Here is a 13,109-nt window from a genome sequence, read left to right as displayed (position 1 = left end):
TCATTGTTTTCAAAACCAAAGCCCCATGGAAACTTCTTCACTGATCCTAAGAGCATTAAATATTTTCAAAAAGTAATACAAATGTCTTTATTTTTATATGATCAATTTGGTTTGACCAATAACAAGACATCATACCAAATCAAAGTTTGAAGGCATTCCAGTCTTATTGCTATCACCACATTGTCTGTGCTTTATGATAACCATTTATTAATTAAAAAAGCATTTAAGTAATCACTACAACCTAGGCTCTGCCCTCAATTCTGAGACTATAATACAACTCTCACCCTGGTGTTCAAGGAGATCACAGTTTAACAAATGATGTCAGTACTGTGATAATAATAGAAGTATCTTTTACACTAAATCTTTCTCCAATTAAAAACCTGCATTATACTTATGGAAATGGTTTTCCCTAAATATTTTTTCTGAAATACATAGAATTTTCTCATTAGTTTTATTATTGTTAACAACCACACATTGAGAGGTCAACTACTGCAGATGGAAAATACAGTCATAAGCATTTATATCTTTCTAACCTCTTGTGGAAGATCACATATATCTCTGTTAACAGCCAGTTCTAGTTTCTCCAAGCTGGCACAATTACTTAGTTCCTTGGGGACAGTCTTGATTTTGTTGTAGCTAAGAATCAGTTCCTGAAGTCTAGTAAGCAGTCCTATAAAAAAATAATATACAATAGAGAGGAGTTGGATATAAAATAATGTTTATAGTTATTAAGGTGTTACAGCATAACTTACTTGCCAGTTTTGTATTGGCAAATTTGGAGTTCTTAGTTTCTTCCCTTTTCCCAGTCTGTGTCCTGTCCCTTCTTCAAACAAGGGACAAATTTATCCATGCAATAGGAAAAAAAAAAAAAAATCCCAACTATTTTCATTTTGTTTCATCTACACAAAATCCTGAGAAATTTTCTATTCAGATTTTTTTTTCCCATTTGAAGAATCTTGTTTTCTTTACTGCCTTCAACTGTTGAAGGCTATCGAAGCTATTCCTAAGAGAAATAGCTGAGCTGACAATACTGTATGGAGAATCTACAGGATATTTCCAAAGAGGCTTTTCTCTCATTGAAATCTCATCTTGAATCACCTCAGTAAATCCAAAAACTTGAATCCTCTAGAAGCTTCAATTTAGACTAAATGTTTAAAATTTCTCAAGGTTGAGGGCTGTATAAAGAGGTCTTTATTCCATGTATCCAAAAAAATCTTAATAAAAAGTACATCTGCAGGTGGATAAAATAGCACAGGAATAAAAATAATCTTTCTTACCAATCCCTGGAGGTATCTCTGAAATTGTATTTCGAGATAAATCTAACACAATGAGGTTCTGGAATCTTCCAATGAATTCAGGTATTTTCAGCAAACCAGTTCTATGAAGTTGCCATTCCTGTAGTTGATTCAGTTTCAACAGAGAAGAAGGGAGGGTCTACAGTAAAAGAAATGATAGTTGTTGTATATTACTTAAATTGTTTTAGTATCACACCACCCTGAAATGTGATATTTGACTTATATAAGCACTTTGGAATATTTGGAATTTGTTTTCCTTAATGGGTTACTTTTCCAGGTGCTTTGTGTGACTTCCAAGTTTTAAGATCTTTACCTTTTTTTTTTTTTGGCTAAACCTTCAAACCCCAATCATGATAGAATAAACAGAAATATTTTGATCAATAATGTAGACACATAGCAGTATGTCCTGATGATTCTGTTATACAGTATTAGGCTTTCCTTAAGTACATATATGTTATTGAAAATGAGAGTATCCAAAAAAATCATTTCAATCAATAATTCAAACTGTTTTTCCACTTCTGTTTTGAAATATATGAATATTTTAAAAGATTTATTTTTTAATTTGAGAATTTTAAGAGTTTCAACTATTCTGAACCCTGTACCTTTTCCCTTTCAGCCTAAAATAACCAGTAGAGAATATAAAGGAGCTAACTCTGACAAACAGTGACATAAAACATAAAAATAAACATGGACCCAAGGGTTAGAAGCTCTTGTAAAAATTAGAGTATGCCTAGTATAATTAAACTGTGAGTTTGTGTGTAAGGGGGAGAAAGAATATGAGTGAGGTGGTAGACCCAATGAAAATACTAATATTTCCATTCCGTAAAGTTTTAACTGAGCATTTCTTTGGAAAAGCAATATTATTTTTATTAGGCAGATGGTTCTTTTTTATGGGTAATGAGAAGTTGCTATAAAACAGATTAATAGGAGAAATATTACAAATGATTTAAGTTTAGGCAGGGTTGAAGCAAACTGAACTTTTGCAAAATAATTGTGAAGTTGTGTTTCTTTTCAGTTGCTCATGTTGCTCAAATTCATTTGGTGTATTATTAAAATTAGTTTCTAACTATTCTAGTCTCAATTACAGTCTCAGAATCATTCTCTCAACTGACTCACAAAATGCAAAATATGGAAAATCAAATATTCTGTAAAAGCTTACCTTCCATTCCTCTTTTTCTATCTTCAAAATGACTCTTCCATCTTCCCTGGTGACCTTCTCTCTTAGCTTGGTTAAGCTTACTCGTTCTTCCCAGATCCGCACTAGCCTAGGGGACCAGGAAATCATTTTAGTTCATAGACAATTACATAGGTGACATTCACTTTATATATATATATATATTTTTTGAGATGGAGTTTCACTCTTTTGCCCAGGCTGGAGTACAGTGGCCTGATTGATCTCGGCTCACTGCAACCTCCACCTTCCAGTTTCAAGTGATTCTCCTGCCTCAGCCTCCCCAGGATTACAGGCACCCGCCACCACACCCGGCTAATTTTTTTTATTTTTAGTAGAGATGGGTTTTCACCATGTTGGCCAGGCTGGTCTCAAACTCCTGACCTCGTGATCCACCAGCTTCGGCCTGCCAAAGTGTTGGGATTCCAGGCGTGGGCCACTGCATCTAGCCACTTTTATATATATATATATATTTTAAATGACCAATCAAAAACAACCATTTGACTATTGGTACCTGGAAATCAGACAAGATCTTATTTTGCAAGAATTATAAATATGATTAGTACCACAAATGCCCTATTTTTAATTTTTTTAAGTATCATAACTCTATAAATTTTATTAATAATAACTTTTTTGAGATCTGATACACATACCATAAAAATTACTTTTTTCAGTACACAATTCAGTAAATTTTGGTATATTCACAGTTTGTGCAACTATCATCACTATCTCATACCAAAGCATTGTATCACTCAAAAAGGAAACTCCATACCCATTAGCAGTCACTCTCCATTCTTCCCTCTCATACCTCTTGGTAATCACTAATCTACTTTTTGTATATGGATTTTCCTATTCTGGACACTTTATTTAAATGGGACCATACAATATGTATCTTTTGTGTCTGCTTCTTTCACTTAGCATCGTTTTGTTCAAAGTTCATTCATGCTGTAGCATGTATTAGTACTTCATTCTTTTTTATGGCAGAATGATTCCACTGTATGGATCTAACACATTTTGTTTACCAATTCATCAACTGATGGACATTGGGTTAATTCCACTACTGGCTATTTGGAATAATGCTGCTATGAATATTGATGTGCAAATTTTTGTGTGACCATGTTTTCAGTTTTCTTGGGTACATTCCTAGGAGTAGAATTGCTGAGTCATATGGTAACTTTATGTTTAACATTTTTCTTTTTTTGAGACAAAATCTCGCTCTGTCATCCAGGCATGAGTGCAGTGGCACCATCATGGCCCACTGTAGCATCAGCCTCCCAGGCACAAGTGATCCTCCCACTTCAGCCTCCTGAGAAGCTGGGACTACAGGCATGCTCCACCATGCCCAGCTAATTTTTGTATTATTTGTGGAGGCAGGGTTTTGCCATGTTGCCCAGCCTGGTCTCAAACTCCTAAACTCAAGCAATCCGCCTGCCTTGGCCTCCCAAAGTACTGGGATTACAGGCATGAATGACAGCACCTGGCTATGTTTAACATTTTCAGAAACTGCCAAGCTGTTTCCAAAATGGCTGCACCATTTTACATTCCCACCAGTGGCATATTAAGGTTCTGATTTCTTCACATCCTCACCAATATTTGCTATTGTCCCTCTTTTTTATTATAGTCATCTAGTGGGTGTGAATGGTATCTGATTGGGGGTTATTTGCATTTTCCTGGTGAGTAATCAATAGATTTTTAATAGGTTTTGTAATGGCTTACAAAGAATACAGTTCAACTTCAGAATTCAATTTCATCTTACTACATGTTAATTTTATCTAGTCTTTATTTTTTACATATAAAAATGTATAAAATATTTGTCATTCTGAAGCACATTCCTATTGATTTTTGATCTACTGCAAACATAAGAATGATCTCAAACTAGAAAAATGCAAACTAGAAACTGGAAAACCGGCCAGGCACGGTGGCTCATGCCTGTAATCCCAGCACTTTGGGATGCTAAGGCGGGTGGATCACCTGAGGTCAGGAGTTCGAAACCAGTCTGGCCAACATAGTGAAACCCCATCTCTACTAAGAATACAAAAATTAGCCGGGTGTGGTGATGCATGCCCGGAGTCCCTGCTACTAGGGAGGATGAGGCAGGAGAATTGCTTGAACCTGGGATGCGAATGTTGCAGTGAGCCAAGATTGTGCCACTGCACTCCAGCCTGGGGGACAGAGTGAGACTCTGTCTCAAAAAAAAAAAAAAAAGAAAAGAAATGAAAACCTTTTGCAAAAAGCTATTTCTATCCCAGAAAATTATTCACGCATGAAAAAGAGAGTAAGTTTAGAATCGAACATTTTGAAATTTTAGCCTGTTAAAAGGATACATAATAAATATAAGCAGTCCTCAAAACATGAAGTTTAACTAATTTGAATATTTGTTTGCCAGAAATCTATTGACACCTGAGAGTTAATACATATTTTTAGCAGTTTTGCATATTGACTGATCTTCAGTAAGGATTTTATTTTGATGAACAGAAAGCCAAAAGTAAACAAAATGTTGAATTTGCTGTCTTTACGTATTTGTAAAATACTTTGGGCTTGTAAAATACTTCTCTTAGTAGCTGTGTATTTTAATCTATCACTTGCCTAAAATTTAACTAATCTGCTAACAGGTGCCCTGTGGCAGTGGGATATGTGTGGGCTTCTGATCTAAACAACTAAGCTTCCCATAGATATGGATAACTAAAAAAAAAATGTATAATGTCAGCTATTCAATTATATCACTTATATAAAAATAGAACTATTCAAACAATGGGCTTAATGGTTATTAATTAGTTATTACTAAGAAAGAAGTGAAATCAGAGCAAGATTTAGTAACAAGTAAATTAGGAATCTGATTCCTTGACCTTTAACTTAAGGAATTAATCAAGTAATCATTATAGCCAAGTACTAGACATTGGAGATACAAAAAGCTCTGTCCTTACTGAGTTGACAGTCAGGCTATTATTAGAAAAATCTATTTCCATCTCTGTAATGATCCCTAAATTCTTTCTGGTTCTGTATTTTTATGATCTAAGTCCAGAATGTACCATTTATTAATTTGGTTACCTTGGGCAAGACATCCCCCATCTGTGGGCCTTACCTATAAAATGTGAGGTTATAATTAAATGATATCTGTGTATTTTCTAGCTCAAATATTCTATAATTCCTATGCAGTTTTTTTCAAAAAAAAAAAAAAAAAAAAAAGAGACAGGCCATCACTATGTTGCCCAGTCTGGTCTCGAACAATCCTCCTGCTCAAGCAATCCTCCTGCCTCAGCCTCCCAAAGCACTGGGATTACAGTTGTGAAACTGCTTATTTTAATCTTGATATTCTTTCATGTCTCTAATCGAAATTTTATAACTCTTCTAAAACCCTTTTGAGGCAGCACCTGGTGGCTCACGCTTGTAATCCCAACACTTTGTGAGGCCAAAGCAGGTGGATCACTTGAGGTTAGGAGTTCAAGACCAGCCTGGCCAATGTGGTAAAACTGCATCTCCACTAAAAATACACAAATTAGATGGGTGTGGTGGTGTGTGCTTGTAATCCCAGCTACTCAGGAGGCTGAGGCAGGAGAATCACTTGAACCCAGGAGGCAGAGGTTGCAGTAAGCCAAGATTGTGCCACTACACGCCAGCCTAGGTGACAGATTGAGACTCTGTCTCTAAAATAAAATAAAATAAAATAAAATAAAATAAAATAAAATAAAATAAAACCCTATTATTGTAGAATAAGGCCTTTTTCCAATATTGTCACACCAACTGTTACCTAAGTACTTGATTTTTTCAAGGAGCTTGGCATCAAAAGGGAGAAAGGACAATTTCTGTTTAAACTGTAGGCTTTTTTTTTCTTTCATTGTTTAGCTAAAGCTTTAGCCACTTTTAGCTGAAAGAAGAAGCATTAGATTACATTCTTACCCTTCTAACCCCTTGCCTGTGTACTGACCACTTTCAAATCTTCTGCTTCTTTTGTCTACTTCCTTGCTACTCAGTGTGATTTGCAGAACAGCAGCATTATTGTCTCCTGGGAGCTTGTTAGAAATCCAGACTCTTGGTCCTACTCCAGACTTACTAACCCAGAAGCTATTTTAATAAGATCCCTATGGGATTCCTACATAGACACGTTTGAGGAACACTGCTCTATTTCAGAGCAGAGTAAAAAAGAAGGGACATTTCTTTGGGTTACCTTTGGTCAGTTTAAATTTTCTATGAATTTTCCAATTAGCCTTTTCTCTGGTAATCAGCTCTCTGTCTCACTTTAAAAGGTCTCTCAGATTCTTACCATTTTGCATCAGTTATGGTTGTTTATTTATTAATTTTTTTTTTTTTTTTTTTTTTAATGAGACAGTGTCTCACGCCCAGGCTGGAGTGCAGTGTGTGTGACTGTGACTTACTGCAGCCTTGATCTCCAGGGCTCAGTCGATCCTCCCGCCTCACCCCTCTGCCTCCCAAGCAATGGGGACTACAGGTGCATGCCACCATGCCCAGCTAACTTTTTGTTTTAGAGATAAGGTCTTGCTATGTTGCCCAGTCTGGTCTCAAACTCCTCGGGCTTAAGAGATCCTCCTACCTCAGCCTGCCAAAGTGCTCGGATTACAGGCACAAGCCACCATATCTGGCAAATTATTTATTTAATCATATTACAGGTTTTAAACCTAACCTTTGATCTCTATATAATTTACTTTTGAAGTAGTTTATACTTAATTTTAACCATAATCCAAGCTTTATAATACTGTACAATGATTTTACAATGAAATTGCTTTAAGATTAAGGGAAAGGTGCTTTGAAAAACATTACACAAATTCCATGCAATGTTTCTAAAAGTAGAAGCTGATTTTCGTCTAACTTAACTTTCAGAGATTACATTTTGCTAAGAGAGAATCCTCCTCCCTAATCATAAAATAGATGATGCCAAAAAAAGAACAAGCAGTAAGGCAGTAAGGGTGGGCAAGACTGCACACTCATTATTCTTATATAGAGAACTTCTGAAATTTCTGAAATTAAGTGATTCTTAATTAATTACAAAGATCCCTTTTATCAAAACTTTAGTCAGGCTCCTCATCCTCTTCTTGACCAGGCTTGACCTTGGGCTTCCCTCTCTATCCTTGTAGAATCCACCTTGAACACGAATCTTGCTATGTCTGCACACTTACTAAAAACTAAGTGGGAAAAATTATTCCTCCCTGTCCAGATCTTTTGTTTTTACAGATATTTAGCAACACAAATCATTGCTTATCAGTAGCTTCTTGTCCCCCACCCTTGTTTACTGGAAGAATACCAATTGATTCCAAGTCCAGGTGTTTACAAAGTAATCCAGGTGATATGGTTTGGCTGTGTCCCCACCCAAATCTCATCTTGAATTGTGGCTTCCATAATTCCCACGTGTTGTGGGAGGGTCCCAGTGGGAGATAATTGAATCATGGGGGCAGTTTGCCTTATACTGTTCTCATGGTAATGAGTAAGTTTCCCAAGATCTGATGGTTTTATAAGAGGTTTCTCTCCCTTCCTTTCCTTCCTTCCTTCCTTCCTTCCTTCCTTCCTTCCTTCCTTCCTTCCTTCCTTCCTTCCTTCCTTCTTTCCTTCCTTCCTTCCTTCCTCTTTCTTTCTTTCTTTCTTTCTTTCTTTCTTTCTTTCTTTCTTTCTTTCTTTCTTTCTTTCTTTCTTTCTTTCTTTCTTTCTTTCTTTCTTTCTTTCTTTCCTTCCTTCCTTCTTTCTTCTCTCTCTCTTTCTCTCTTTTGATGGACTTTCACTCTTGTTGCCCAGCCTGGAGTGCAATGGTGCAGTCTTGGCTCACTGCAACCTCTGCCTCCCGGGTTCAATCAATTCTCCTGCCTCAGGCTCCCAAGTAGCTGGAATTACAGGCACACACCACCACTCATGGCTAATTTTTTTGTATTTAGTAGAGACGGGGTTTCACCATGTTGGTCAGACTGGTCTAAAACTCCTGACCTCAGGTGATCCACCCACGTCAGCCCCACAAAGTGCTGGGATTACAGGTATGAGCCACCATGCCTGGCTGAGGATTCCCCTTTCTTTTGGTTCTCATTCTCTCTTTGCCGACTGCCATGTAAGATGTCCCTTTGCTCTTCCTGTGTCTTCCACGATTGTGAGGCCTCCCCAGCCATGTGGAACTATGAGTCAATTAAACCTCTTTACTTTATAAATTACCCAGTCTCAGGTATGTCTTTATCAGCAGTGTGAAAATGGACTAAAATAGTAAATTGGTACTGGTAGAGTGGGGCACTGCTGTAAAGATACCCAAAAATGTGGAAATGACTTTGGAACTGGGTAACAGGCAGAGGTTGGAACAGCTGAATGGCTCAGAAGAAGAAAGGAAAATGTGGGAAAGTTTGGAACTTCCTAGAGACTTGTTCAATGGCTTTGACCAAAATGCTGATAATGATTTGGACAATGAAATCCAGGCTGAGGTGATCGCAGATGGAGATGAGGAACTTGTTGGGAACTGGAATAAAGGTGACTCTTGCTATGTTTTAGCAAAAAGAATGGCAGCATTTTGCCCCTGCCCTAGAGATCTGTGGAACTTTGAACTTAAAGAAGTTCCACTATCTGGTGGAAGACATTTCTAAACAGCAAAGCATTCAAGAGGTGACTTGGGTGCTGTTAAAAGCATTCCATTTTAAAAGGGAAACAGAGCATAAAAGTTCAGAAAATTTGCAGCCTGAGGATGTGATAGAAAAAGAAAAAGCCATTTTCTGAGGAGAAATTCAAGCTGGCTTCAGAAATTCGCATAAGTAATGAGGAGCCTAATGTTAATTGCCAAGACAATGGTCTTATAAGAGGTTTACGCTTTCACTTGGTTCTCATTCTCTCTTTGCCAGCTGCCATGTAAGATGTCCCTTTGCTCTTCCTTCATCTTCCACCATGATTGTGAGGCCTCCCCAGCCTTGTGGAACTGTGAGTCAGTTAAGCCTCTTTCCTTTATAAATTACCCAGTTTCAGGTATGTCTTTATCAGCAGCATGAAAATGGACTAATACACAATGTTTCAGACTGTTCACTAGGGATGAATCTTAATTTGTCTAAACCAATCAGTCTCATTCCCCTAGAAGGTAACTGGGTTAGATGTGTACAACTGATCCAATTCTGGCCAATGAGAGGTGAAGGAGAGGTTTGTTGGGAACCCTCTGTGAAAGATTTCCTTACTCTTAAAGAAGAAATAGAAAAAAATAGTTTCCACTTTTCTGAAAACATAATGATGATTGGCTGTGATGCCTGGAAGTGCACCAGTCATCCTGTAACATTGAAGGAAGCTAATCTGAGGATCAAACTGACACAGGAATTAACAGTGGAAGGTGAAAAAAAAAAGTTGACTTTTAAAAGATGTTGAGGCTTTGCATTGACTATCTTCAGAACAGCCTCACTTCCCTATCACTTAAGCCATCTTTAGTTGAATTTTCTGTTATTTGCTAACTGACATTGGCAAATAACATTTGCCTCATGGCTGGGCATGGTGGCCCAATGCCTGTAATCCCAGCACTTTGGGAGGCTGAGGTGGGTGGATCACCTGAGGTCAGGAGTTCAAGACCAGCCTGGCCAACATGGCGAAACCCCATCTCAACTAAGAATACAAAAATTAGCCGGGTGTGGTGGCATGTACCTGTAATCCCAGCTACTTGGGAGGCTGAGGCAGAGAGAATCACTTGAATCTGGGACGTGGAGGTTGCAGTGAGCTGAGATCATTCCATTGCACTCCAGCCTGGGCAACAGAGTGAGACTCCATTTCAAAAATAATAATGATAATAATAGAAAGAGACAATGAATGAGAATTGTACGGAACTATATGAATCTATAAGGAAAGGGACTATTTTTGCAGGATTAGTATAATACTTTTGGGAGACATCCAATCAGGAAAGTAGGTAAGATAAAATGAAGGCAGAGGAAATGAGATTCAAATAAATATAGCCCAGATCAAGGAATCAAGTGATCGAGCAGCTCTGGCTAGAACACATGACTATTCAAATAAATGAGAATCTCCTGTACCTTCTACTGCCAAATGTTGTTTTAGATCCTAGGGCATGTTAATGCTGAACATACAATCCTGAAAATTACACTGTATGATACTAGTCAAACTTTGATGAATGTTAAACAGAGTACTATGAGGGTATAAGATAGCTACTATTTTCATATTTGTATTTTTTGTGACTCCTAGCACATAGACAAATTTAATTGAGTCAGCTGTTTTTTTAAAGTATATTTTGAGTTTTCAGTAAATGAAATTCTATATCAAATTCAATAATAGGCATTTAGAATGCTCTTTTTAATGGTGATGATAATGTTAATTTCACTAATTCAAAATAATAAATATGTTTTAGCATACTTGTGTTGAAATTCCTTCTCTCGCTTCAGGTCTTCATTGTGTTTCTTTATTCTTTTTTCCCAAACTTCCTTTACAGCATTGACAGCCCCAGTACAAACCACATTTTCTGTCATGATTTCTCCACATTGTCATGGAGTCACCAACTTCATTAGGTTTTGAATAGCTGAATCACAGATACCATTTCAGAAAGGACCTAATTGTATCAGAGAAAAAAGCAATGTTTCAGACTGTTCATTGAGTACCATAATGATCATAATAGCTAGTATTTATAGAGCACATTCCATGCTCCAAAAACTATTTTATATACTTTACATGCCATATCATACTTAAAAATTCTCATAAAATACTGTAATATAGGTACTTGTATTGACTAATATATAGATGAGAAAATTAAGCTTTAAAGAAGATGAACAATTTTCTTCGGGTCTCATATCTAATATATGATTCCTTTGTTACTATATAGTTCACAATAATGAAAAACTGCGACAAGTCTTCATGTCCAAATATAGGGAAAATGGCTAAATAATGGAGATTTTTAAAAAGACTGGGATCTTGAGACATCAATCTAATCAGGACACCATGTGCACAAGTGGAAATTCAGTTAAATGATAACATATAGGGATTGTTTCCTTTTGTGTAAAATAAATTGCAAATGGACAGATGCAGTATTAAGGATTTTGACCTGAATCTCAGAAATGAGAGGAAAATACTCAATAATAGGAGAATGGTTATGTAAATTATGGTAGGTACATTTTAATGGAATATCCTATGGCCTTAAAATAATCGTATTGATTTTTTACCAACTTAGCAATAATCAAAGAATTTGATTCACAATTATTTGAATTATTTCCTTTCAAATTCAGGAATACAAAGACGTCCACAATCACTTCTATTCAATGTTATAGGAAAACCATAATGGAAGTAAAGTAAATAGAAAGTAATGTAGTTGGAAAAGAAAGCAATAAAATTTGCAACAACATAGGGAAACAGACACTTATCTGCATCAGTGGTGATATTACTATATTCTGCATGGAGAGAAACTTGGTAATATTTATCAAACTCACAAATGCTCATCCACGCTTCTAGCAATTTATCTGAAGTTATTCGCAGTGTTTTTCATAACAGCAAAATATTGGAAACAATCTAACATTTCATCAGTAAACTATAGTCTACCCGTATCATGGGAAATTATATAGCTCAAAAAAAGGAAAAGTATCTTATATATTCATATGCCATGATCTCCAAAATATATAGCTATCCCACAGTTTATCCATTCTAATGAATGTGAATATTTGGGTCCCAGAGCTTTGCTATTATAAGCAATACTTTTTCTAAAATTATTGTTTTTATCTTCTTGGTGTTCAAGTAGAATTATTTCTATTGGGTACATATCTAGAATTAAAATTGCTGGATCATAGTGTATGTAAATGTTCCAATTTATAAGACAGAGCCAAATTGTTTTCCAAATTGATTGTGCCCATTTATACTCTTACTACCACTGTATAAAGGTCCCCGTTGATATACATCCACTGCTGCATAAAGCAATATCCCAGGGTGGTCATAATCTGTACTTCCCTGATGATTAAGTCTTCCAAGTTAATATACTAAGGTTGTCCAGTTAAAGAAAAGACAAAATCCTGAATATTGTTTATGAGAGGCACACCTAAAAAAATAGAGATAGAGAAAAGTGGACAGTACAAGAACAGGAAAAGATCCACTCCTAGGTGTATACCCACAAGAAATGAAAACAAACGTTCTCATAAAATCCTTTATATGAATGTTGATAGAAACAGTATTCATAATAGGTAAAAAGTGGTAACAACACAAATGGCCATCTACTGATGAATGGATAAACAAGATGTGGTATATCCATACAATGGAATGTTATTTAGCCATAAAAATGAATGAAGTATAGATATATGCCACAGCATAAATAAACTTTTAATAAAATTATGCTAAGTGAAAGAAGTGAGGCACAAAAGACCACATATATGATCTCATTTACATGAAATGTCCAGAATAGGCAAATCTATAGATTCAAAAAGTAGCTTTATGGTACCCAGGAGATTTGTAGAGGGGAAAATAGGGAGTGACTGCTAACTGTACAGTTTTTTGGGTGATGAAAATATTCTAGAATTAGTGGTGATGATTGTACAACTCTTCAATAAAACTACCAAGCTGTACACTGAAAGAGAGAATTTATATATGAATCATATTTCAATTAACTTTTTCTTTTTTTATATCTTCATTTCTTTCCTTTCTTCCTTCCTCCTTCCCTCCCTCCGTCCTTTTCTTCTTTCCTTCTTTGCTCTTTTGAGACAGCGTCT

General features: G+C 36.2%; 2 protein-coding genes across 14 annotated transcripts in view; both read right to left on the bottom strand.

Moving 5' to 3' along the window:
- The window catches only part of LRRC39 (leucine rich repeat containing 39), a 31,290-nt gene that overhangs the window by 8,866 nt on the left and 9,315 nt on the right, over positions 1-13,109 (bottom strand). For 5 of the 6 annotated variants that reach the window (XM_065549117.1, XM_005542612.4, XM_074000844.1 and 2 more), the window contains 4 exons: positions 10,783-10,975; positions 2,455-2,560; positions 1,278-1,434; positions 534-670 (listed from right to left, as the gene is read on the bottom strand). In XM_065549117.1, coding sequence (XP_065405189.1) covers positions 534-670; positions 1,278-1,434; positions 2,455-2,560; positions 10,783-10,895 — 513 coding nt within the window. In that variant the 5' untranslated portion in view covers positions 10,896-10,975. Of the gene's footprint in view, positions 1-533; positions 671-1,277; positions 1,435-2,454; positions 2,561-10,782; positions 12,446-13,109 lie in introns of all 6 variants that reach the window. The other variant, XM_074000845.1, reaches the window with a different exon arrangement.
- The window catches only part of DBT (dihydrolipoamide branched chain transacylase E2), a 106,239-nt gene continuing 95,596 nt past the window's right edge, over positions 2,467-13,109 (bottom strand). For 5 of the 8 annotated variants that reach the window (XR_012417254.1, XR_012417230.1, XR_012417260.1 and 2 more), the window contains one exon: positions 10,852-10,975. The gene's annotated coding sequence lies outside the window, so the exon portion shown is untranslated. Of the gene's footprint in view, positions 2,561-10,851; positions 10,976-12,237; positions 12,446-13,109 lie in introns of those variants that run through there. The other 3 variants (XR_012417233.1, XR_012417231.1, XR_012417232.1) reach the window with 2 other exon arrangements.

Source organism: Macaca fascicularis, chromosome 1, assembly GCF_037993035.2.
Source record: "Macaca fascicularis isolate 582-1 chromosome 1, T2T-MFA8v1.1".
Lineage (NCBI taxonomy): Eukaryota > Metazoa > Chordata > Mammalia > Primates > Cercopithecidae > Macaca > Macaca fascicularis.
The sequence above is the reverse complement of the archived record's forward strand: the minus strand, read 5'-3'. Positions and strand labels throughout refer to the sequence as shown.